Source organism: Saimiri boliviensis, chromosome 14, assembly GCF_048565385.1.
Source record: "Saimiri boliviensis isolate mSaiBol1 chromosome 14, mSaiBol1.pri, whole genome shotgun sequence".
In the NCBI taxonomy this organism is placed as follows: Eukaryota; Metazoa; Chordata; class Mammalia; order Primates; family Cebidae; genus Saimiri; species Saimiri boliviensis.
Window position 1 is genome coordinate 27169072 of NC_133462.1, and position 27594 is coordinate 27196665.

The following is a 27594-nucleotide window of genomic DNA, read 5'->3' on the forward strand; positions in this document are numbered from 1 at the left end:
TATATATATTATATATATATATATTTTTTTTTTTTTTTTTTTTAAGGCAGAGTTTCACTCTTGTCACCCATGTGGGAGTCCAGTAGCACAATCTTGGCTCACAGCTCCCAGATTCAAGCGATTCTCCTGCCTCAGCCTCCTGAGTAGCTGGGAATACATTACAGGCACCAGCCACCATGCCTGGGTAATTTTTGTATTTTTTGTAGGGATGAGGTTTCACCATGTTGACCAGGCTAGTCTCGAACTCTTGACCTGAGGTGATGCACCTGCCTTGGCCTCCCAAAGTGTTGGGATTACAGGTGTAAACCACCATGTCTGGCCTGGAAAAACATATTTTAGTATAACCTTGCTTGTATTTTCTAAGCTATAGGTTTTGAAAAGTATGTTTTTCCAAATTTATTACATTTGCAGAGTTTTTCTCCAATATAAAATGCCCGAAGTTGAACAAAGTTTGAGCAACTGCTTCAGGGTTTTTCTCTAGTACAAAATGTGGGTGATTAAGATCTGTGATACAAGTAAATGTGCTACAACCTTCTTTATGTTTGTAATATGTGTCTTCAAAATGAATATGCTTCACTTTAAAGGCTTATATTTTCTTAATTTTTGAAAGTAATTGCATTTATAATGCTTTCATTAAGTGCCAACATTATGATACTGAGTACAATGTGAGCAGATATTAATGGCTACTCCATCTTCTTTGCATTCGTATAATTTTTCTCAAGTATAAATGCTTTCCTGTGCAATAAGATTTGGGCATTAACAGTATTGCCAAATACTTCACACTTAGTTTTCTCCAGTATGAATTATCTTACGTACAACCAAGTGTGAAAACTATTTAGTCTTTGACACATTCTTTACATTTCTAGTATTTTTCACCAGTATGACTTTCCTTATATTTAGAAAAGTTTAAGGTGTTGTCAAAATCATTGTCACATCTTTCAGTTTTGTAGATTTTCTCTACAATATGAATTTTTTTATGTTTAGCAAGGTTTGCAGATTGATTAAAAGCTTTGTCACATCTCTCACATTTATAGGGTTTCTCTCCAGTATGAATTATCTTATGTTCAGTAAGTTTTGAGGATCGGTTAAAAGCTTTGCCACATTCTTCACATTTGTAGGGTTTCTCTCCAGTATGAATTCTCTTATGTGTAGTAAGGGAGGAGGAGTGTTTAAAAGCTTTGCCACATTCTTCGCATTTATACGGTATTTCTCCAGTATGAATTTTCTTATGTTCAGTAAGCTTTGAGGATTGGATAAAAGCTTTGCCACATTCCTCACATTTGTAGGGTTTCTTTCCAGTATGAAGTTTCTTATGTTCAGTAAGTTTTGAGGATCGGTTAAAAGCTTTGCCACATTGTTCACATTTGTAGGGTTTCTCACCAGTATGAATTCTTTTATGTGTAGTAAGGGCTGAGGAGTGTTTAAAAGCTTTGCCACATTCTTTACATTTGTAGGGTTTCTCTTCAGTATGAATTTTCTTATGTTCAGTAAGATTTGAGGATCGGTTAAAAGCTTTGCCACATTCCTCACATTTATAGGGTTGCTCTCCAGTATGAATGTTTTTATGTTCAGTAAGTTTTGAGGATCGGTTAAAAGCTTTGCCACATTCTTCACATTTGTAGGGTTTCTCTCCAGTATGAATTCTTTTATGTGTAGTAAGAGTTGAGGACTGGGTAAAAGCTTTGCCACATTCTTCACATTTGTAGGGTTGCTCTCCAGTATGAATTTTCTTATGTGTAGTAAGATTTGAGAACTGATTAAAAGCTTTGCCACATTCTTCACATTTGTAGGGTTTCTCTCCTGTATGAATTATCTTATGTGTAGTCAGGTGTGAGGACTGGTTAAAGGCTTTGCCACATTCTTCACATTTGTATGATTTTTCTCGAGTATAATTTTTTTTATATTCAGTAAGGTTTGAGAATTGGTTAAAAGCTTTGTCACATTCTTGACATTTGTAGAGTTCCTTACAAGTATAAATTCTCTTATGTGTAGTAAGCTTTGAAGATTGGCTAAAAGCTTTTTCACATTCTTCACATTTGCAGAAATTCACTCTAGTATAAATTCTTTTATGTTGAGTTAGGTGTGAAAGCATGCAAAATGATTTGCCGCATTCTTTACATTTGAAATGTTTATTTTCCATATGTTTGATCTTCTGTCTATCTGAATGTGAAAATTTATTAAAGACTTTCACATATTTATCATATTGAAACATCTTGCTCTGGGTAGCTGGTAAACATTGGTTAAGTCCATTATAACCTTTGTGTACCTTACACTCAACCACACTTTTGCAGCCGTTTAATTGAAAATTCTCATTTCCACATTTTTCATATCTTCTCAGAGTCATGTTTTGAGAAGAATCTTTTATGTTCTGCTCTGGCCAAAACTCTTGGGCAAAATGAGAACACATTACTGAAAGAAATAAAAATAACACATTACTTTACAGACTCAGATAAATAGACTTTCTGAAGATAACCTATAAAATTACACAAACTACCAAGCAAGATGGCAACTCAGGCCGTAATTAAGTGTGTGCATTGCCACAGGTGGGTACGATGCAAACAGCCACACAGAAAAAAAGAAATTCTGTCACATTTATCCAACACAGCTTTTTCTACTCCCCAACGTAACATGTTTTAGAAGTAAATTGCCAACTTTACTTCTTGCAATTATTTATTTACTTACAATTTTTTTTTTTTTTTTTTTTGATACGGAGTTTCACTCTTGTTACCCAGGCTGGAGTGCAATGGCGCCATCTCGGCTCACCGCAACCTCTGCCACCTGGGTTCAGGCAATTCTCCTGCCTCAGCCTCCTGAGTAGCTGGGATTACAGACATGCAACACCATGCCCAGCTAATTTTTTGTATTTTTAGTAGAGATGGGGTTTCACCATGTCGACCAGGATGGTCTCGATCTCTTGACCTCGTGATCCACCTGCCTCGGCCTCCCAAAGTGCTGGGATTACAGGCTTGAGCCACCAAGCCCGGCCATTTACTTACAATTTTTAAAATTTATTTACAACTATTTACATATAGAGGAATACTTGAGAGTTGATAATTTCTAAAGAAAAAAGGTTTATTTGGCTCACAGTTTGGCAGATTGTACTGTTGGCCAGCATCTGCTTCTGGTGAGGGTCTCAGGAAGCTTACTATCATAGTGGAATGCACAGATTAACTGGACATATCACATGGTAAGATAAAAAGCAAATGTGAGGTGCAGAAGTCAGGTTTCTTTTTTTTTGTTTTTTTTTTTTTGATACGGAGTTTCGCTCTTGTTGCCCAGGTTGGAGTGCAATGGCACGATCTCGGCTCACCGCAACCTCTGCCTCCTGGGTTCCTGGGTTCAGGCAATTCTCCTGCCTCAGCCTCCTGAGTAGCTGGGATTACAGGCACACGCCACCATGCCCAGCTAATTTTTAGTATTTTTAGTAGAGACGGGGTTTCACCATGTTGACCAGGATGGTCTCGATCTCTTGACCTCGTGATCCACCCGCCTCATCCTCCCAAAGTGCTGGGATTACAGGCTTGAGCCACCATGCCCGGCCTGTTTTTGTTTTTTGTTTTTTGTTTTTTTTTGAGACGGAGTTTCGCTGTTGTTACCCAGGCTGGAGTGCAATGGCGCGATCTCGGCTCACCGCAACCTCCGCCTCCTGGGTTCAGGCAGTTCTCCTGCCTCAGCCTCCTGAGTAGCTGGGATTACAGGCATGTGCCACCATGCCCAGCTAATTTTTTGTATTTTTAGTAGAGACGGGGTTTCACCATGTTGACCAGGACGGTCTCGATCTCTTGACCTCGTGATCCACCCACCTCGGCCTCCCAAAGTGCTGGGATTACAGGCTTGAGCCAGGGCGCCCAGCCCTGTTTTTGTTTTTTAAATGAACCAGCTCTTACTGGAATTACCAGTGTACTTATTGATTAACAAGAGGAGGGTGTCAAACCATTCATTCATGAGGAATTTGCCCTCAAGACCTAAGCACCTCCCAGCAGATCCTACATTCACCTCCTACAAGGTCCCCAACCAACAGTGATGATTACACTGCAACATGAGGTTTAGAGAACATAGACATCCAAGCCATTATCACACACCAAACAGGCTTAACAGACCTGTACAAATGTTTTTAATCAAAAGAGAATACACAGTATTTTTATTTGCACTGGTATATTCCGTTAGGACACATATCAAGTCTTATTAGATTTCAGAATACTGGCTGGGTGCAATGGCTGATGCCTATTATCTCAACACTTTGGAAGACCCAGGTGGATCACATGGGACCAGAAACTTGACACCCGCCTGGGCAACATAGCGAGACCCTGTCTCTACAAATAATTGAAAAATTAGACAGGCATGGTAGTGCATGTCTGTAGTGCCAGTTACTTGGGAGACTGAGGTAAAAGGATCACTTGAGCCCAGAGCCCAGAAGGCTATGGCTGCGGTGAGCCAAAGAATGCCACTGTACTACAGCCTGAGTGACACAGTAAGATCTTCTCTCAAACAACAAAAATCAATAAATTTAGAAAGACCAAAATTATAAAAATTTTCTTTTTTTTTTTTTTTTTTTGAGACAGAGTTTCGCTCTTGTTACCCAGGCTGGAGTGCAATGGCGCGATCTCGGCTCACCGCAACCTCCGCCTCCTGGGTTCAAGCAGTTCTCCTGCCTCAGCCTCCTGAGTAGCTGGGATTACAGGCACGCGCCACCATGCCCAGCTAATTTTTAGTATTTTTTTAGTAGAGACGGGGTTTCACCATGTTGACCAGGATGGTCTCGATCTCTCGACCTCGTGATCCACCCGCCTCGGCCTCCCAAAGTGCTGGGATTACAAGCTTGAGCCACTGCGCCTGGCCTTATAAAAATTTTCTGACCAAAACTGAATGAAACAAAAAATTAAAAGCAAAAGTAAAACTGGCAAATCCAAAAAACATGAAAATAAAACAGTCGGCCGGGCGCGGTGGCTCAAGCCTGTAATCCCAGCACTTTGGGAGGCCGAGGTGGGTGGATCACGAGGTCAAGAGATCGAGACCATCCTGGTCAACACGGTGAAACCCCGTCTCTACTAAAAATACAAAAAATTAGCTGGGCATGGTGGCGCGTGCCTGTAATCCCAGCTACTCAGGAGGCTGAGGCAGGAGAATTGCCGGAACCCAGGAGGCGGAGGTTGCGGTGAGCCGAGTTCGCGCCATTGCACTCCAGCCTGGGTAACAAGAGCAAAACTCCATCTCAAAAAAAAAAAAAAAAAAGAAAAGAAAAGAAAAGAAAAGAAAACAGTCTTCCACATATTCTTGGCTCAAGGGCCAAAACACTTAATTTTTCAAAGATGTCAATGCAACCAAATGTGGTGAACCAATTCAACATAATCTCTACAAAAATCCCATTAGCAATGGCTCATGCCTATAATCCTAGCATTTTGGGAGGCTGAAGTGGGCAGATACCTGAGGTCAGCAGCTTTTGAGAACAGCCTAGCTAACATGGTGAAACCCTTTCTCTACTTAATATACAAAAATTAGCTCTGTGTGGTGGCATGTGCCTGTAGTCCCAGCTACACTGGAGGCTGAGGCAGGAGAATTACTTGAACCCAGGAAGTGAAGGCTGCAGTGAGCCGAGATTGTGCCACTGCACTCCAGCCTAGGCCACCAAAAAAAAAAAAAAAAGTTAAACACACATAGACACACACCAGAATATTATTTACCTTTAAATAAATCTTGTTACATTTTACGATAAACTTTGAGAATATTATGTCACATGAAGCCAGTAATAAAATGATGGATACTATATGATTCCACTTGTATGAGGTATCTTAATTAGTCACATTCACTGAAACAAGAGGTACAAGGGTGTTTGTCAAGAGCTGGAAAGAGTATAAAATGGGCAGTTATTATGTAATGGGTATAATGAGTTTTAGTTTCACAAGATGAAAAATTTATAGAAGTCATTTGCATAACAATATAAATACGCTAAACTTGCCTGAAATGTAGTTTCTTTGAGACAGGTTTTCATTCTGTCACCCAAGTATGAGTAAAGTGGCACAATGATGGCTCACTGTAGCCTCAAACTCTCAGGTTAAAGTAATAATGTACCATCAATCTCCCAAGAAGCTAGGACCACAAGTGCACACCACCATGCCTGGCTATTATTTAATTTTTATTTATTTATTTATTTATTTTTCAGAAAGAGAATCTGCATACATTTGCCAGGCTACTGTCATACTTTTGGGCTCAAGTGATTCTCCTGTCTTAGCCTCCCAAAATCCTGGGATCAAACATGTGAGTCACTACCATGACTGGCCATGAAATACAAACTTAAATAGATTTTAGATGGTAAAATTTATTTTATGTGGTTTTACAACATTTTGTTTTAAAGATAAATTTTAAAAATACAGAATTATAAATCTTTACATAAATTACCTTCAAATCACAGAAGTATATCTCTCACACAAAAGAAATATATATTTATTATTAAACACAAGGTGAAAATAAGACTATCTCCATGACTAATCACTTAAACAAGATAAAACCACCATTGAAAATCAGGTAAGAGTCGGGTGCGATGGCTCAAGCCTGTAATCCCTGCATTTTGGGAGGCCGAGGTGGGTGGATCACGAGGTCAAGAGATCAAGACCATCCTGGTCAACAAGGTGAAACCCCATCTCTACTAAAAATACAAAAAAATTAGCTGGGCGTGGTGGCGCGTGCCTGTAATCCCAGCTACTCAGGAGGCTGAGGTAGGAGAATTGCCTGAACCCAGGAGACGGAGGTTGCGGTTAGCCAAGATCGCCCACTGCACTCCAGCCTGGAGAACAAAGCTCCGTCTCATTTAAAAAAAAAAAAAAAAAAGGCTGGGCGCGGTGGCTCAAGCCTGTAATCCCAGCACTTTGGGAGGCCGAGGCGGGTGGATCACGAGGTCGAGAGATCGAGACCAACCTGGTCAACATGGTGAAACCCCGTCTCTACTAAAAATACAAAAAATTAGCTGGGCATGGTGGCGCGTGCCTGTAATCCCAGCTACTCAGGAGGCTGAGGTAGGAGAATTGCCTGAACCCAGGAGGCAGAGGTTGCGGTGAGCCGAGATCGCGCCATTGCACCCCAGCCTGGGTAACAAGAGCGAAACTCCGTCTCAAAAAAAAAAAAAAAAAAAAAAAAAAAAAACTAGAAGGCTGGGCATGGTGACTTACAGCCGTAATCCCAGCACATTGGGAGACTGAGGTGGATGGATCACCTGAGGTCAAGAGTTCAAGATGAGCCTGGCCAATGTGGTGAAACCCCATCTCTACTAAAAATACAAAAATTAGCCAGATATGGTGGTGAACACCTGTAATTCCAGCAACCTGGGAGGCTGAGGCAGGAGAATCACTTAACCCAGGAGGCAGAGGTGGCAGTAAGCCGAGATCACGCCATTGCACTCCAGCCTAGGCAACAGGAGCAAAACTTCCCTCTCAAAAACAAAACAAGGTAATTTTGGGCTGAGCGTGGTGGCTCACACCTGTAATCCCAGAACTTTGGGACATTGAGGTGGGTGGATCACCGGACAGGAGTTTAAGATCAGCCTGGCCAACATGGTAAAACCCGGTTTCTACCAAAAATACAAAAATTAGCAGGTTGTGGTGCTGAGGGCCCATAGTCCCAGCTAGTCAGGAGGCTGAGGCAGGAGAATCACTTGAACGTGGGAGGCGGAAGTTTCAGTGAGCTGAGATTGCACCACCGCACTACAGGCTGGGCAACAGAACAAAAAGACTCTATCTCAAAAAAAAAAAAAACACACAAAAACTAGAGATAATGTTATGTTTTAAATACATGCTATTCTTACATAAAATGAAACTGCTGTAATCCAACTTTAGAAGCAAAAATTAGCCTTACATTGCTAAATATATATATAATGCTAAATATATATCAATGTTAAATATATAAATATATATATTGCAGAATATGGTTAGAGTGTCTGATATATAAAACAAATATTTGGGAATAAATTGTATTATTTAGGTATATATTATTAGGCTGAAGAAAGTGGGTGCAAATCATAGAATTATTTTTTCCGGCCGGGCGCGGTGGCTCAAGCCTGTAATCCCAGCACTTTGGGAGGCCGAGGCGGGTGGATCACGAGGTCAAGAGATTGAGACCATCCCGGTCAACATGGTGAAACCCCGTCTCTACTAAAGGTGCAAAAAATTAGCCGGGCATGGTGGCGCGTGCCTGTAATCCCAGCTACTCAGGAGGCTGAGGCAGGAGAATTGCCTGAACCCAGGAGGTGGAGGTTGCGGTGAGCCGAGATCGCGCCATTGCACTCCATCCTGGGTAACAAGAGCGAAACTCCGTCTCAAAAAAAAAAAAAAAAAAAAAAAAAGAATTATTTTTTCCGGCCGGGCGCGGTGGCTCAAGCCTGTAATCCCAGCACTTTGGGAGGCCGAGGCGGGTGGATTACGAGGTCGAGAGATCGAGACCATCCTGGTCAACATGGTGAAACCCCGTCTCTACTAAAAATACAAAAAATTAGCTGGGCATGGTGGCACGTGCCTGTAATCCCAGCTACTCAGGAGGCTGAGGCAGGAGACTTGCCTGAACCCAGGAGGCGGAGGTTGCGGTGAGCCGAGATCGCGCCATTGCACTCCAGCCTGGGTAACAAGAGCAAAACTCCGTCTCAAAAAAACAAACAAAAAAAAAAGAAGAATTATTTTTTCCTACAGTGAGCTAAAGTTTGTTAAGTAACTGTTTTAGTAAATATAGAGTACCTACTAATTACCTAATTTACTTCAGGTATTACATGTAAATTCTAGCATATTGTTCTAAATTTCTTGAACTAAAATTCTAGACAAATTTGAAATAGAAAATGGAGAATAAGAACATATAGGGAGAATGAAATCAGTAAGATGGGAGAAAAAAAGGTGCCCTATTTTGTTATCTCCTGCACAGCAAGATAATTTGTCACCCATCCCTGATAAAAATGCCTTTAGTAGATAGCCAGGGCATCATGGCTCACACCTGCAATGAAAGATACATGGTACATTAAGGTTAGAGAATTGCTTCAGGTTAGGATTTCAAAACCAGCCTGAATTATGTAGCAAGACTCCATCTCAAAATAAGTGCCTTTGATAGCTCTGAGATCCAGAGAGAGACTTGTGGAATTCTCATACAGCCCAAGATTGAAAAGTGTCTTAAAAACAGGCAACCTCATTCAGGTGCACACTACAGGATCCTGTTCCTAACTACAGACTAGGACATGGCCCACCCAACTTCGTCCCACTGAGAAATCTGAACTTAGTATGTAACCATCCCAAACTCCTCCCAGCCAAAGTCTGGGAAAGATCCTGCCTTTTCAGAGGCCGGTGGGAAGATACCCATTTATAGCCAGGTAGGCAGGCCTGCAGACCTTGGCCTTTAGTGTGGTCTCTGAAGCAGTTCAATGACTCAGTTCTAGCTCCCTGAGCCACAGTTTATGGTCAGTTCTGCCTACACAGAAATCCAGCCAGTGACCTGGAAAGATCCTTTCTGGTACTCCCTGAAAGCCATAATCATCCACATTTTGATATAAGTCCCATGATATGCAGACCCGACTGCAGAAACCTGGTCAGACCAAAGTGTCCCCACAAAATTCAGTCTGTCTGAAAAAATAAAATGGGAATTTAAACTGTGTTTCTTATAACAAGCCAACTAAAGGTAGACCCTAGACAAAGCAGCGTATGACAAAGCTACAACCACTCTCTACTAAAAACCCAGAGAGCAACCTATCACCCTTAGGGTCAAACAAAAGATCTTTACCTTCTGAAACCAGTTTATAAATACTGGAGCTGGGTGTGGTGGCTCACATCAATAAACCTAGTGCTTTGGGAGGCCCAGGCAGGTGGATCACGAGGTCAGGAGATTAAGACCATCCTAGCTAACACAGTGAAACCCCGTCTCTACTAAAAATACAAAAAATAAGCCAGGTGTGGTGGCCTGCGCCTGTAATCCCAGCTACACAGGAGGCTGAGGCAAGAGAATCGCTTGAAACCAGGAGGCGTAGGTTGCAGTAAGCTGAGATCATGCCACTACACTCCAGCCTGGGTAATAGAGCGAGACTTCACCTCAAACAAAACAAAAAAATGCAAAATCAATAATAACAACAACAGCAACAACAAACGAGGTGTTTTCTCCTTCTATACACAGATGCCAATGCAAAACTATATTATGCACATTATCAATGCTGCTAGTTTAATGTGACACTGAAAGTATGTAGCAGATTAGTCAAAAAATGAAAAGATCAATTGAAATTAAAGACAAGTAAGTTAAAAGTTGCTGGCTGTAGCTCATAATCATATATATAAACATAAACAGTACAATTAAAACTTGTTTAGGCCGGGCGCGGTGGCTCACGCCTGTAATCCTAGCACTTTGGGAGGCTGAGTTGGGTGGATCACCTGAGGTCAGGAGTTCAAGACCAGCCTAGCCATCATGGTGAAACCCCATCTTTTAAAAAAAGAAAAAAAGAGAAATATATAAATGAAAGAAATTAGAAAAGACACAAATAAATTTCAAGATATTTTATGTCTATAAATTGAAAGAATAAATATTATTAAAGTGTCATGTTATCCTAAGTAACCTACAGATTCAATAAACTCCCTATCAAAATTCCAGTGGCATTTGTTTTTCACAGTAATAAAAAACATAATTCTAAAATTAACATGAAACTATGATATACTTTAAATAGTCAAAGCAAGCATGAGGAAAAAAAGCAGCAGAAAAATAGCGTACTTTAAAATTTCAAGACTACATTTGAGGATTATAGAAATACAAACAAGATAAAACGTGCAGAAAAAAAAAAAAACGGCACAGTGGCTTACACCTGTAATCTCAGCACTTTGGGAAGATGAGACAGACAAATCAATTGAGGGCAGGAGTTCAAGACCAGCCTGGCCAACATGGTGAAACTCCATCTCTACTAAAAATACAAAATTAGCCTGGTGTAGTGGCACACACCTGCAATCCTAGCTACTCAGGATGCTGAGGCAGGAGAAATGCTTAAAGCCAGGAGGGAGAGTTGCAGCGAGCTGAGACTGTGCCACTGTGCTCTAGCCTGGGAAACAGAGTGATGCTCTGTCTCAAAAAAGGAAAAAAAAAAAAAACAAAATAAAAGGAAAAGAAACCACTTCTCATACGTTTCAGACATGATGCAAAAAAATAATTAACATAGCCGGGCACGGTAGCTCAAGCGTGTAATCCCAGCACTTTGGGAGGCCGAGGCGGGTGGATCACGAGGTCAAGAGATCGAGACCATCCTGGTCAACATGGTGAAACCCTGTCTCTACTAAAAATACAAAAAAATTAGCTGGGCATGGTGGTGCGTGCCTGTAATCCCAGCTACTCAGGCAGAACTGCCTGAACCCAGGAGGTCAAGGTTGCGGTGAGCCGAGATCGCGCCATTGCACTCCAGCCTGGGTAACAAGAGCGAAACTCTGTCTCAAAATAATAATAATAATAATAATAATAATAATAATGAAAACAAAATTATTTAACATCAAGTTGCTCAAAATTATGCAGATATTTCTGTGTCTCCAAAAAAACTGAATAAGCATTCAGATTGCATAGTCTCTTACATTCCATGAAGAGGACATTGGTTCTCACTGAAAACTTGAAGGAAGATCACCAAAAAAGTAAATAGAAACCTTACAGAATTTAAAAGCATATGACAGAAAATGCTCACATGTGAGAACAAATAAAAAAACTCAGGTTTTCCAGAAACCATTTCCTTTAAAACACAGATTCCCAAATTGCTATTTTAAGAACTGGCTTTCTCTTTGACCTTTAGACCCCTCATCTGTGTCATCTGTTGTATTCACTTTTACTCTCACTTACCTGGGGGTTCATCTGCCATCTCATCGCTCTTCATAATCAAAGGCTCCTTTTCCTGCTCCAGACAGGTGATCAGGTCTGGTTTAGAGACAGCAATACCTATTTGATTAAAAAACAAATAACATGAATCTTGCTCATATTCTTCAATTACCAACCTAGCAATGTGCTCAGTAAAGGGGATGTTTAATAGAATAATGTATATCAGAAATCTTTAAATATTTAGAAAAATATTCTAAATTGCCGGGCGCGGTGGCTCAAGCCTGTAATCCCAGCACTTCGGGAGGCTGAGGCGGGCGGATCACGAGGTCAAGAGATCGATACCATCCTGGTCAACATGGTGAAACCCCGTCTCTACTAAAAATACAAAACATTAGCTGGGCATGGTGGCTCGTGCCTGTAATCCCAGCTACTCAGGAGGCCGAGGCAGGAGAATTGCCTGAACCCAGGAGGCGGACGTTGCAGTGAGCCGAGATCGCGCCATTGCACTCCAGCCTGGGTAACAAAAGCGAAACTCCGTCTCAAAAAAAAAATTAAAATAAAATAAAAAAAGAAAAATATTCTAAATTTGTAAGTTCTTAATTTCATTACCCAGTAATACTGAGTCAAAACGTGCTGTTGCCGGGCGCGGTGGCTCAAGCCTGTAATCCCAGCACTTTGGGAGGCCGAGGCGGGTGGATCACGAGGTCGAGAGATCGAGACCAACTTGGTCAACATAGTGAAACCCCGCCTCTACTAAAAATACAAAAAATTAGCTGGGCATGGTGGTGCGTGCCTATAATCCCAGCTGAGGCAGGAGGCTGAGGCAGGAGAATTGCCTGAACCCAGGAGGCGGAGGTTGCGGTGAGCCGAGATCGCGCCATTGCACTCCAGCCTGGGTAACAAGAGCGAAACTCCGTCTCAAAAAAAAAAAAAAAAAAAAAAAAAAAAAACGTGCTGTTGGCAATTAGATTTTAAGGTGTGGACAATATGTCACTAAATTTCTCAAATTATCACTAATCTAGAGTGAATGACAGAGATCAGGTCAGGAATGTGGTAAGTTCAGGTCAAGACAAAACATATTAAAGAAATTTTTTTCTATTTATACGAATCCTTAAGAGTTTCTCAAAAACAGGGAACTGAAACTCATTTATGCAAAGCATGAAAACCTTTAGAGTATATTAGAAACTGTGTGTTGAAATTAACCTTACCTAGGAAGACAAGGTTTCTGTAGTTTTCTAAAATCACATTTTTATATAAATTCCGCTGTGCAGTGTCCAGGCATTGCCACTCTTCCAGAGAAAATTCTATGGCCACATCCCTAAATGTCAACAGTCCCTGAAAAACACACACACACAAACATATATACCATGTAGTGAACTGAATTTATAATTTGAATCAAGGTAAAATGAGAGAATAACGAGAACAGGTTCTAACTTATAGAAGTAACAGAAATTATCCAGGAAAATAAATTTGTATACAGACATGTTTCCTAATGTGTTCTCTTTTTTTTTTTTTTCTTGTTACCCAGGCTGGAGTGCAATGGCGCGATCTCGGCTCACCGCAACCTCCGCCTCCTGGGTTCAGGCGATTCTCCTGCCTCAGCCACTTGAGTAGCTGGGATTACAGGCATGTGCCACCATGCCCAGCTAATTTTTTTTGTATTTTTAGTAGAGACGGGGTTTCACCATGTTGACCAGGATGGTCTCGATCTCTCGACCTCGTGATCCACCCACCTCGGCCTCCCAAAGTGCTGGGATTACAGGCTTGAGCCACCGCGCCCGGTCGGTCATGTAATTTTAATTGGAAACCTGGGCTGGGCTAGGAGTCATGACTCACGCCTGTAATCTTAACACTTTGGGAGGCTGAGGCAGGTAGATCACTTGAGGTCAGGAGTTCAAGACCAAACTGGCCCATATGGTGAAACCCCATTTGTACTAAAATTACAAAAATTAGCCTAGCATGGTGGCACATGCCCGTAATCCCAGCTACTTGGGAGGCTGAGGCACAAGAATCACTTGAACCCAGGAGGTGGAGGTTGCAGTGAGCCAAAATTGCACCACTACACCACTAAAGCCTGGACACAGAGCAAGATTCCACCTCAAAAAAAAAAATTAATTAAATAAATAAAAAAGAAAACTGGGCTGATAACCACTTAGCCAAGTATTTCCTCTAAAGCTTTAATAAGCTTAAAACATACTTGGAAACTGTGGTCCCACTTTCTGTGATGTAATTCTTCAAACTTAGGAAGGGTTCATGAATGGTTTGTTTGTTTGTTCTGAGATGGAGTCTCACTCTGTTAGTGCAGGCTGGTGTCCAGTGGCATGATCTCAGCTCACTGCAACCTCCAACTCCCGGGTTCAAGCGATTCTCTTGCCTCAGCCTTCTGAGTAGCTGGGATTATACAGGCATCTTCCACCACACCCGGCTTAGTGTGTGTGTGTGTGTGTGTGTGTGTGTGTGTGTGTGTGTGTGTGTGTGTATTTTTAGTAGAGACAGGGTTTCACCATGTTGGCCAGGCTGGTCTCAAACTCCCAACCTCTATTGATCACCCACCTCAGCCTCCCAAAGTGCTGGGATTACAGACACGAGCTGCTGTGCCCCAACCATGAATGCATAAACAAGTTCCCTATCAATGCTGACGTTGCTCTTCTTAGAGAAAGTAGGCATAGCATGGAGTCCCTTACACTCAGCACTCTTATCACAATACAAATACTTCTAGGTCAAAAGAAGATTACCATTTTTCATATTCTTTGCTGGCTCTTTAAAGTTTACAGGATAAACAGAAGGCAGCAACGTCTAAATAAGTCTGCATTTGAAAACCAACCTGCACATACGTACTAATGAGGCAGGGGAATAGGGTCTGTAGGAAGGGAATCTAAGACCTTTTCACACCGAATTCCTAAACCTAAATGGAAAGGAAAACTAACTTTCCACACCTAGGTAACAAAAAGACCAAAGGCCATTCCCTTTGCAAATCCCCACCTTTTCTGTTAGGCATATAGGAAACTGGCTGTCCAAAACCAATCAGACTGACTGTGGGCTGAGTATCCATTTGCATAAAAGTCCAACTTTGTAACTTCACTTTAGCTTCTGATTGGTTGCTTTCACAACCAGTCAAACATCTGCATAAGTGTGTGACCTGTGTAACTTCACTTCAGCCTCTGATTGGTTGCTTTCTGGAACCAATCAGAGCATAGCATCAAGTGGCCAATGTGAAACCTCTAGGGGGTATTTGAACCCAGGAAAATTCTGTGTCTGGTCCTTAAACCATTGTTCCGGCCCACTTTCACACTGTGGAGTGTAATTTCATTTTCAATAAATCCCTGTTTTGTTCTTTTGTTGCTTCATTCTTTCTTTGCTTTGCTGTTTGTTTCATCCAATTCTTTGTTCAAAAGGCCAAGAACTTGGACAACTTGCAGTCAAGACCCTCTACTGGTAACACATTTTGGTGAGCCAGGCAGAAGAGAAGGTAGGTCCAAAGTTTGGGACTTATTTTTCTCCTTTCCCCTTTTACATACAGGGAAGTCTTTCTCTCTCTCTCTCTCTCTTTTCCTTTCTAACTTAGGATGGACAGTGCGTAAGCACGAAAACAACTGCAAGTTTCTGGCCAGGGTTACTTTGTGATGAAACTAAAAAGTTTCCATGTGGAAGTGTCTGACTGCAACCTCTCAGTTTGGGTGAGGGACCTGAGTCCTTTTGTTTTTGTTTTTCTGAGTCCTACTGCTTTTGTCATTTTTCTGGGTCCTTTTCCTTTTCTCCTTCGTCAGCCTTTCAGCAGCCATTTTCTTTTTTTTTTTTTTTTTTTTTTTTTTTTTGAGATGGAGTTTTGCTCTTGTTACCCAGGCTGGAGTGCAATGGCGCGATCTCGGCTCACCGCAACCTCCGCCTCCTGGGTTCAGGCAATTCTCCTGCCTCAGCCTCCTGAGTAGCTGGGATTATAGGCACGCGCCACCATGCCCAGCTAATTTTTTTAATGTTTAGTAGAGACGGGGTTTCACCATGTTGACCAGGATGGTCTCGATCTCTTGACCTCGTGATCCACCCGCCTTGGCCTCCCAAAGTGCTGGGATTACAGGCTTGAGCCACCGCGCCCGGCTCAGCAGCCATTTTCTAGTAGCGTGTGGAACTGGCCAGAGCCACTCTCTGGTGTCCTCTGAAGGCCAAGGAGCAAACAGGGATGGCTGTCCTGTCCAGAAGGCAGAAAGACTTTCTAAACTTTCCAGTTATAGTCCCTGATCCCTACATGTTACACAGTTGGCAGTGGCAGCTCGACCAGGGTGAACCCACACATTTCAGGAGACTTAAACCTTCTCCTTATGCTAAAGTCTTCCCTTCCCCTACTCAACTGGCTATGGGCAAAAAACCTACCTAGCTATGCAAAAAGATTATGTAAGTCAGAGGGTCCAGGCATGTTGCAGGTGGCCTTCGAGGTGCATGTTGGAGGGGGAAGCGACTTATGAATGGAAATGTATTATTGCCTAAGAGAGTTAAAGGGTTGCTTTAAGTGGGATAAAATGTATAATATTTTTTCTGCAATACTCCCTGGCCCTATTATGAGCTGCCCACTTTAGAACAATGGGCAGTCAATGGTAGCATTAATTATGACACTATCCTGCAATTAGGCTATTTTGCAAGAGGTAGGGCAAATGGTCAGAAATCTCATATGGCCGGGCGCGGTGGCTCAAGCCTGTAATCCCAGCACTTTGGGAGGCCGAGGCGGGTGGATCACGAGGTCGAGAGATCGAGACCATCCTGGTCAACATGGTGAAACCCCGTCTCTACTAAAAGTGCAAAAAATTAGCTGGGCATGGTGGCGTGTGCCTGTAATCCCAGCTACTCAGGAGGCTGAGGCAGGAGAGTTGCCTGAGCCCAGGAGGCGGAGGTTGCGGTGAGCCGAGATCGCGCCATTGCACTCCAGCCTGGGTAACAAGAGCGAAACTCCGTCTCAAAAAAAAAAAAAAAAAAAAAAGAAATCTCATATGTACAGCCCTTCATGACCCTATACCAAAACGTAACAATCTGTGAAACTCCCAGAACCCACACGCCAAAGGCAACTCTAGGGCAGAAGTATATATTATAGATGACCTTCTTTCACAGGCCTACATGGTTTTCAGGGTGAGCAGCGACCATCCTTGCATAGCCCCTTTACAAGTGCTCCTGAGGCTAAACCCAGGAGCACACTGGGGATGCTACTAAGTTAACCTCATACTCAGAGGGAACACTATATTGAACTGTCTCTCCAGCCTTGCTACTCCATAGGGTAGCAGGAGCTGAGGGGCCAGTCCCAATGCAAATCTCTGTAAGTGACACACAACAATGTCAGGAGAAGCTAGAAGCTTTCTGAGAATCTTAGAAAATTTGGAGATGGGTTTCAAACTCTGATCTCTGATGGAGAGATTTCAATTTATTCTAGCAACCGGTTGCATCCCTTCAGGAAAGAGATATATCTTTTGAGGCCACCCACCAAAAAGTGGACAAATTATTCACCTGAAACCTTCAGGGCAATCACTCAGGCCCAGAAACAGTTCCCACTATTGATCCTAATTGGAACTATAACACCACTGTGGTAATAAACAACCAGGCCAAATTTCTTGAGGCTCTCCTTGGAGAAATAATAAAGGGAATAACTGGCAGGCACGTGGTGGCTCACGCCTGTAATCCAAACACTTTGGAGGCCAAGATGGGCAGATCATCTGAGGTCAGGAGTTCAAGACCAGCCTGACCAACATGGTAAAACCCTGTCTTTATAAAAAATAAGAATAAAAAAATAAAGGGAATAACTAAGGCAGAAAATTATGATAAAGCGTGGAAGGTTACACAAAGGAAGAAGAAAAATCCAGCCATGTTTTATGGCAGGATGGAAGAAGCCTTTAAAAAAATATACTAATCGGCCAAGCATGGTGGCTCACGCCTGTAATCCTACCACTTTGGGAGGCCGAAGTGGGTGGCCGAAGTCAGGAGTTCAAGACCAGCCTGGGCATCATGGTGAAACCCCATCTTAAAAAAAAAAAAAAAAAAAAAAAAAAAAAAGAAGAAGAAAAACAAAAAAAATTATATATATATATATTTTCTAATCTAGTCTCTTCCTCTCCTGAAGGGAAAATATTAATGGCAAGGCATTTTAGTAGCGAGTCTGCCCCAGACATGAGACATAAGCTCCACAAGCTACAGATCGAGTCAGAGACTAATCAAAATCAGTTTCTTGATAGCACCTTTATGGGCGTATAACAATTGTAACCTGAAGGAAGGAAAAAGAAACAGAGTGAAGAAAAACGGCAAGCCAAATTTATGGCAGCCATCACTGGTGATGTCCTGAATGCCCAAAGGGCATCTAAGAGAAATCTGAAGGGCCATAAAGATAAAGCCACCACAGGCTTTTGGTTCAAATGCAAGAAAAGTGAGTACTGGGTGAAGGAATGTACGAAGCCCCTGCCAGGCACCTGCCATCACGGCAAAGGTACAAGTCATTACCCCTGTAGAATTGACTGCCCCCATGCCACCAAGGGGCTAGGTCAGACAAAACTCTAGCAGTGCAAAAGCAGGAATTAGATGAAGACTGAAGGGGTCCAGGGTCGTTCTCACTGCCCCTGTCCAGGAACACTGCAATTACAACTGAGGAGCCCTGGGTAACTCTGGATGTTATGGACACCCAAATTCAGTTTGTGTTTGATACAAGAGCAAATTACTCTGACCTTACTGCTTATGCAAAAAAAAACTTTCCTCCTGGTCCATGGATGTTATGGGAGGAAAAGCCACAAACAAAAAAAATTTTTTTGCCGGGCGTGGTGGCTCAAGCCTGTAATCCCAGCACTTTGGGAGGCCCAGGCGGGTGGATCATGAGGTCGAGATATCGAGACCATTCTGGTCAACATGGTGAAACCCCGTCTCTACTAAAAATACAAAAAATTAGCTGGGCATGGTGGCGCGTGCCTGTAATCCCAGCTACTCAAGAGGTTGAGGCAGGAGAATTGCCTGAACCCAGGAGGCGGAGGTTGCGGTAAGCCGAGATTGCACCATTACACTCCAGCCTGGGCAACGAGAGCGAAACTCCGTCTCAAAAAAAAATGAAAAAATTTTTTCTTTTTTTTTTTTGAGACGGGGTTTCACCATGTTGGTCAGGCTGGTCTTGAACTCCTGACCTCAGGTGATCCGCCTGACTTGGCCTCCAAAGTGCTTGGATTACAGGCGTGAGTCACCACATCCGGCCACAAATAAAATTTTGAACTCCTCTTTTGAATTGTCAATTTGAGAAAAAAAAGATCCAACAGTAATTTCTACTAGTACCAAGCTGCCCAATCCCCCTGTTTGGAAAAGATACTGTGATTCAAATAGGTGCACTACTACAATTTAAGCATCACCCAGTGAAATTGCTAACAGTCAGAAATACAACGTCCCAGGCACATTAATAAACACCTCAACCTGATGGCATGGTATACTGGAAAACCAGGGAAGGTAAAACAACAGTGCCAGGCAAAATACAGCTTAAAGACCTCCACTATTTTCCTTTTTTTTTTTTTTTTTTTTTTTTTTGAGACGGAGTTTCGCTCTTGTTACCCAGGCTGGAGTGCAATGGCGCGATCTCGGCTCACCGCAACCTCCGCCTCCTGGGCTCAGGCAATTCTCCTGCCTCAGCCTCCTGAGTAGCTGGGATTACAGGCACGTGCCACCATGCCCAGCTAATTTTTTGCACTTTTTAGTAGAGACGGGGTTTCACCATGTTGACCAGGATGGTCTCGATCTCTCGACCTCGTGATCCACCCGCCTCGGCCTCCCAAAGTGCTGGGATTACAGGCTTGAGCCACCGCGCCCGGCCAAAACCCCATCTTTAAAACAAAACAAAACAAAACAAACCTGTAACACACTGAATTCAGTTTTATTGCTGCCCACAGGCCCAACAGCAGATCATTCCTGCAAGCAGGTCACTGCACACACGTTAGCTGGCCTGATTTAAAAGACCAGCCTCTTGGCCGGGCACAGTGGCTCACGCCTGTAATCCAAGCACTTTGGAGGCCAAGGCAGGCAGATCACCTGAGATCAGGAGATCAAGACCAGCCTGACCAACATGGCAAAACCCTGTCTTTAAAAGAAAAAAAAAATTTTTTCTTCAGCCAGAGGAACTCCACAATGATAGAACAGAAAGAAAACTGTTTTATTATACAAATAATTTAGAATGTGACATGCATCACAGCCAATCTGCCTAAGAGATTAGAAAGATGGTTAACATAATTAGTCTACACATAAAAGAATTTACAGCACTGCATCACACAGTTTATCTTCAATTCACCTGGTAATTGAAGAAACCATCCATGTATGCTAATTGACTATATTCAGTAATGAAAAAACTTTTTTTTTTTTTGAGACAGAGTCTCACACTGTCACACCCAGGCTGGAGTGCAGTGGTGCGATCTCGGCTGTGACCTCAGCCTCCAGGGTTCAAGCAATTCTCCTGCCTCAGCCTCCCAAGTAGCTGGAATTACAGGTACACACCACCACGCCCAGCTAATTTTTTGTACTTTTAGTAGAAATGTGGTTTCACCATGTCGGCCAAGCTGATCTCTAACTCCTGACCTCAGGTGATCCACCCGCCTTGGTCTCCCAAAAGCTGGAATTATAGCTGTGAGCCACTGTACCCAGCATCTACTTACATTTAAAGCAATGGCGGCCGGCTGCAGTGGCTCATGCCTGTAATCCTAGCACTTTGGGAGGCTGAGGTGGGTGGATCACCTGAGGTCAGGAGTTCAATACCAGACTGGCCATAATGGTGAAACCCCATCTTTAAATAAATAAATAAGTAAATAAAAATAAGTAAATAAATAAAGCAATGGCCCTCTACTCCTGAGCACTGGGCTCCAGCACTCCTGCTTGCCCTCTCCTGATGGCTAGTGTCCTCTTTAGACCCCATCATCTGACACTGAAACACAGCCCACAGCACAGCACAGGGCTCACCGTTGGAAGCTCACATTATGTGAAGACTAATAGCCACATCAGCACTCCAGTGCCACATCAGAGAGAGAAGCCTGAGCAGCAGAAGAGCCTGCAGGCCTCCTGGGTAAGCTTTCACTTTCATTTTTTTTTTTTGAGACGGAGTTTCGCTCTTGTTACCCAGGCTGGAGTGCAATGGCGCGATCTCGGCTCACCGCAACCTCCGCCTCCTGGGTTCAGGCAATTCTCCTGCCTCGGCCTCCTGAGTAGCTGGGATTACAGGCACGCACCACCATGCCCAGCTGATTTTTTGTATTTTTTGTATTTTTTTTTTTTTGAGACGGAGTTTCGCTCTTGTTGCCCAGGCTGGAGTGCAATGGCGCGATCTCGGCTCACCGCAACCTCCGCCTCCTGGGTTCAGGCAATTCTCCTGCCTCAGCCTCCTGAGTAGCTGGGATTACAGGCACGTGCCACCATGCCCAGCTAATTTTTTGTATTTTTTTTTTTTTTTTTTTTTTTGAGACAGAGTTTCGCTTTTGTTACCCAGGCTGGAGTGCAATGGCGCGATCTCGGCTCACCGCAACCTCCGCCTCCTGGGTTCAGGCAATTCTCCTGCCTCAGCTTCCTGAGTAGCTGGGATTACAGGCACGCGCCACCACGCCCAGCTAATTTTTTGTATTTTTAGTAGAGACGGGGTTTCACCATGTTGACCAGGATGGTCTCGATCTCTCGACCTCGTGATCCACCCGCCTTGGCCTCCCAAAGTGCTGGGATTACAGGCTTGAGCCACCGCGCCCGGCAATTTTTTGTATTTTTAATAGAGGCGGAGTTTCACCATGTTGACCAGGATGGTCTCGATCTCTTGACCTCGTGATCCACCTGCCTCGGCCTCCCAAAGTGCTGGAATTACAGGCTTGAGCCACCGTGCCCGGCCTGCTTTCACTTTCAGAATAATGGAACTAAGAGCAATGCTTCAGCATCAGTTTCTACTAAAAAAAAAAAAGCTTTTTAAAATTATTATTATTGAATACAGCCAATTAGCATACATGGAAAAATACTGCTGGATTTCCAGCATGAGTCTAGATAGAGATAGCTCCAAGAGTTCTTGCTGTGATAGCCCACCTCATTCACAGACACCAAAGCATAGTAATAGGGTCTCTGAAACAGCCAGCCAGAGAATTGGAGAGAAAAACAGCCCTCAATTTGAGAAAGATTATATTGAGAATACAAAAGTTAAAAGCGTCTTTAAAAAAATCACTCAAGATTAGATATAAGATTGATCAAGTCAGCCAGAAAACATTCCCTTCAAAGGATAACACTCAAAATGCACAGCTACTCTCAGCATGAGAAACATGAGCATTATATAAAAGGAGAAAATACACTCAGCAAAATTTAATAAGCTTTCTCTTTCATCTCTGCTGCTCTCATGTTCTATTCTTGTAATTGGAGATCTACACTGAAATACAACTCAAAATATCTATAAGTAATTTTAGATGAATAATTGGAATCTGATTTTGTTCACATAGTGGAATATATTTGAGCTTGCAACATAGCTAACAAGAGCTATTATGGTTTTTCAGTGGCCACATCGCCCCTGTTTATTTGTCCTGTAATAGCAGCATTCCAATTTAGAATGAAGTGACATTAAAATCATGCTTACCTGTACTTATCCATATAGGATAAATTAACAAGCATGTCAGGGCCGGGCTCGGTGGCTCAAGCCTGTAATCCCAGCACTTTGGGAGGCCGAGGCGGATGGATCACGAGGTCAAGAGATCGAGACCATCCTGGTCAACATGGTGAAACACCGTCTCTACTAAAAATACAAAAAAATTAGCTGGGCATGTTGGCACATGCCTGTAATCCCAGCTACTCAGGAGGCTGAGGCAGGAGAATTGCCTGAACCCAGGAGGCGGAGGTTGCAGTGAGCCGAGATCGCGCCATTGCACTCCAGCCTGGGTAACGAGCAAAACTCCATCTCAAAAAAAAAAAAAAAACAGTAAAAATTAGCTGGGCATGGTGGTGGGCACCTGTAATCCCAGCTACTTGGAAGGCTGAGGCAGGAGAATTGCTTGAACCTTGGAGGTGGAGGTTGCAGTGAGCTGAAATCGAGACATTGCACCCCAGCCTGGGTAAGAAGACCAAAACTCCATCTCAAAAACAAAACAAAAAAAAAAAAACCCTGAGTTACAAAAAATGCCAAAAGGTTTATTTAGCTGCTAATATGATATACACATAATTAAAAACCAGAGAAAAATATCTACATATAATCTAAATGCTTTAAGAAGAGAGAGATCAGCAAAATATTCTTTCTTATTTTCAGTTATGAAAATAGAGCCCTTAAGGCCTGGGGCGGTGGCTCATGCCTATAACCCCAGCACTTTGGGAGGCGGAGGTGGGCGGATCACAAGGTCAGGAGATCAAGACCATCCTGACTAACACAGTGAAATCCCATCTCTACTAAAAATATAAAAAATTAGCTGGGCATAGGCCGGGCGCGGTGGCTCAAGCCTGTAATCCCAGCACTTTGGGAGGCTGAGGCGGGCGGATCACGAGGTCAAGAGATCGAGACCATCCTGCTCAACATGGTGAAACCCCGTCTCTACTAAAAATACAAAAAATTAGCTGGGCATGGTGGCGTGTGCCTGTAATCCCAGCTACTCAGGAGGCTGAGGCAGGAGAATTGCCTGAACCCAGGAGGCGGAGGTTGCGGTGAGCCGAGATCGCGCCATTGCACTCCAGCCTGGGTAACAAGAGTGAAACTCCGTCTCAAAAAAAAAAAAAAAAAAAAAATTAGCTGGGCATGGTAGCGCATGCCTGTAGTCCCAGCTACTCGGGAGGCTGAGGCAGGACAATCGCTTGCACCTGGGAGGCAGAGGTTGTAGTGAGCCAAGATCATGCCATTGCACTCCAGCCTTGGTGACAGAGAAGACTGTCTCAAAAAAAAAAAAGAGAGAGAGAGAGTGAGAGAGAGATGAAAAGATATACTCTTAACGAAAAGAAAAAGAAAAAGAAAAATATGTTCACTTAAGGTCAGGAGTTCAAGACCAGCCTGTTTAACATGGTGAAGCCTTGTCTCTACTAAAAATAGAAAAATTATTAGCTGGGCTTGGTGGCACAGGCCTATAATCCCAGCTACTTGGGAAGCTGAGGCACAAGAATAGCTTGAACCTGGGAGGCGGAGGCTACAGTGAGCGAAGATCACGCCACTGCACTCCAGCCTGGGCAACAAAGCGAGACTCCATCTAAAAAATAAAAAACAGGACCGGGTGCGGTCGCTCAAGCCTGTAATCCCAGCTACTCAGGAGGCTGAGGCAGGAGAATTGCCTGAACCCAGGAGGCAGAGGTTGCGGTGAGCCGAGATCGCGCCATTGCACTCCAGCCTGGGCAACAAGAGCGAAACTCCATCTAAAAAAATAAAATAAAATAAAATAAAATAAAATAAAATAAAAATAAAAAATTTTTAAAAAATAAAAAATAAAAAAAAAATCTACAGAACTCTTCATCTAAAAACAACATAATATGCAATGTTTCCACCACCACAGAACACATTCTCTAAAACTGACAACAAAATGAGAAATAAAACAATCCTCCCCAAATTGAAAAATTTCAAAATTATATCAGCAACACAGTCAGACCACAGCTTGATAAAAATATAATTCAATACAAAGAAAACCACCTGAAACCAGACAACTACATGGAAATTAAACAATCTGAACATGAACGCCTTTGGGTAAATAATAAAATTTAGGCAGAAATCAAATTATTTAAAATAAATAAGAGCAAAGATACAGCATACCAGAATCACTGCAACACAGCTAAGGAAGTACTAAGAGAGAAATTTATATTAAATGCAAGTTGCCAGGAAATTTAAAAAAAAAAATTTAAAAAATAATTAAAAGGGCCAGGCGCTGTGGCTCAAGCCTGTAATCGCAGCACTTTGGGAGGCCGAGGCGGGTGGATCATGAGGTCGAGAGATCGAGACCATCCTGGTCAACATGGTGAAACCCCGTCTCTACTAAAAATACAAAAAACTAGCTGGGCGTGGTGGCGCGTGCCTGTAATCCCAGCTACTCAGGAGGCTGAGGCAGGAGAATTGCCTGAGCCCAGGAGGCGGAGGTTGCGGTGAGCCGAGATCACACCATTGCACTCCAGCCTGGGTAACGAGCAAAACTCCGTCTCAAAAAAAAAAAAAAGAAAAGAAAAAGAAACACAGTAGTTATGTTTACCAGTTTATTATAAAAGATACAACTCTCTGTTGACATCAGATCCAAAGGAAAAAAAAAAAAGATACAACTCAGGCCGGGTGAGGTGGCTCACACCTGTAATCCCAGCACTTTGGAAGACCGAGGCAGGTGAATCACCTGAGGTCAGGAGTCAGATACCAGCCTTACCAACATGGCAAAACCCCGTCTCTACTAAAAAAAAAAAAAAAAAAAAATTAGCTGGCTGTGGTGGCACGAACCTGCAGTCCCACCTACTCGGGAGGCTGAGGCAGGAGAATCGTTTGAACCTGGTAATTGGAGGTTGCAGTTAGTTGAGATCGCCCCACTGCACTGCACTCCAGCCTGGCAACAGAGTGAGACTCCATCTCAAATAATAATAATAATAATAATAATAATAAAAGACAAATAGTTGATCATGTGAATTAGAAAAGGGACGTTGACATTTGAGAATGTGAGAAGAAACTGAAAATTTAGTATTTTACCGCAAGTCATAGGCTGGAGGAATGGGAGGTGAGGGACAGACTTGAAACCCAAACTAAAAATGCGGGGGAAAATCAGTCCCCTGTGGAGTGTGAAAATAAGTAAGTAGCAGGCAATTAGACTAAGGTTTCTCTAGTTCCTGGGTTCCTACTTTTTAAAAACTCTTAACTCAAATGCAATTTTTTTGTAAATTACTGGATTGAGAGAAACATAATTCAGGCTTCACCAATCATAAACTGCCAATTAACCTCTGATCACATAAGCAGAAAAAGTATACCTTAATCGTACAAATCAACTAACAATGTAACTGTACCTAAACAATTATTTACTTTTGTTTTCTTCATTGTGCAGCTTTAAAAATCTTTCCTTCAAACTGTTCCCATAAACCACAAACTACAAACCACAGCTGGGTGGTCCACAATTTTTGAATCACACTTTGATTAAATTTCTTCTAAATTGTTGCGGGGACGGCCACAATTTTTTTTTTTTTTTTTTTTTTTAGACTGTTTCGTTCTTGTTGCCCAGGCTTGAGTGCAATGGCGCGATCCTGGCTCACCGAAATCTCCACCTCCCGGGTTCAAGCGATTCTCCTGCCTCAGCGTGCCAAGTAGCTGGGATTACAGGCAAGCGCCTCCACGCCCTGATAATTTCGTATTTTTAATAGAGACGGGGTTTCACCATGTTGGTCAGGCTGATCTCGAAGTCCTAACCTCAGGTGACCCGCCCGCCTCGGCCTACCAAACGGCAACATCACTGGCGTGAGCCACTGCGCCCGATCCTCATAAATTTGCAATAGGAGGAAAGAGGAACTGGAACCCCCGGACCAAAGCTCTTCGCATTCACGAACCCGCACCCTGAATCGGGATTCTCTCCCGATGACCCTCCCGTGGTCCCTGCACTATCTGGGAGAGACACGGCCCTGTGGAGATGCCGAGCTGCCCAGAGAGGGCTCCAGGCCAGGGCACAGTCACTGCCCAGGGAAGAGAGAGGACGCCGGGGGCCCGCTGTCAGCGAAGCCACCATCTTATGGCTCAAGGAGACTGAGGCCGAGCTCGGCAAGCAGAACTCTGGAGAACTCCGGGCGCAGACCGTGGAGCTGACTGCGGGGAGGCCTGAGTCTCGCCACAGCCTTTTCCCAGATTTCAACCAGCCCCTCCCTGTCTCAGGATGTCGCACCCAGCACTCTCACCATTTCTAGGCTTCCAGAGGGTCCCGGCGTCTTAGCTGCGGATCGCCCAATTTCTGCAGGTCGCAAGGCCACAGAGGTTGGGCCTCTAGGAGGAGACGACACAGAGCAGGGAACGGGAGACCTAGACCTCCAGCTGCAGGGAGACACAAAGGCGCCGCCAAATCCCGGAAGCCATCTTGCCTGCTCCAGCTGCATGCCTGATTGGACGGTTCCCAGCCCAGCGCTTCTGATTGGATGACGCTTAAGGTCCTGACCGTTCAGGGCCTGAGTGACAGAAGATGTGATGAGACTCGGGGCTGAATGAAGAGTGACGGCCTAAGCTGCAGCGTTTTCAGCTCGGGCTTCTTTTTTTAACTGAGCCAAGCCCATCCCAGAGGGTATTTGCATTTAACCTTGTGTATAAGATGATACACATTTACAAATGATACATGGCTACTCACAAATAAAAATAATGTATTGTTTTAGAATTTCAGATCTTCTGAACTTTGTGGCTTCTGGTCCATTGAGTAGGGAGCTTGAGAATTTTATTTTATTTTATTTTATTTATTTATTTTATTTATTTATTTTTTTTTGAGACGGAGTTTCGCTCTTGTTACCCAGGCTGGAGTGCAATGGCGCGATCTCGGCTCACTGCAACCTCCGCCTCCTGGGTTCAGGCAATTCTCCTGCCTCAGCCTCCTGAGTAGCTGGGATTACAGGCACGCACCACCATGCCCAGCTACTTTTTTTGTATTTTTATTAGAGACGGGGTTTCACCACGTTGACCAGGATGGTCTCGATCTCTTGACCTCGTGATCCACCCGCCTCGGCCTCCCAAAGTGCTGGGATTACAGGCTTGAGCCACCGCGCCCGGCCTAAGAAAATTAATTCTTTATAACAAACCCTTGTGGCAGAGCATGTCTCCCCATACATATAAACATTGTACCTAGGGTGGATGTGTTCCTCTTACTTTCAGGAATGTCCCACTCTGTCTGTGGAGTAGCT

The 27594-nt window shown here is 43.3% G+C and overlaps 1 protein-coding gene across 1 annotated transcript; it reads right to left on the reverse strand.

Moving 5' to 3' along the window:
* On the reverse strand, positions 1 to 26778 carry LOC104650338 (uncharacterized). The gene is made up of 4 exons (XM_039465470.2): positions 26611 to 26778; positions 13002 to 13128; positions 11818 to 11913; positions 1 to 2409 (listed from the first exon to the last, which is right to left on the reverse strand). Exons 1-4 carry the CDS (start codon positions 26611 to 26613, stop codon positions 863 to 865), a joined length of 1773 nt encoding a protein of 590 aa, XP_039321404.2. The 5' UTR covers positions 26614 to 26778; the 3' UTR covers positions 1 to 862.
* Between the last annotated feature and the right edge of the window lie 816 nt (positions 26779 to 27594).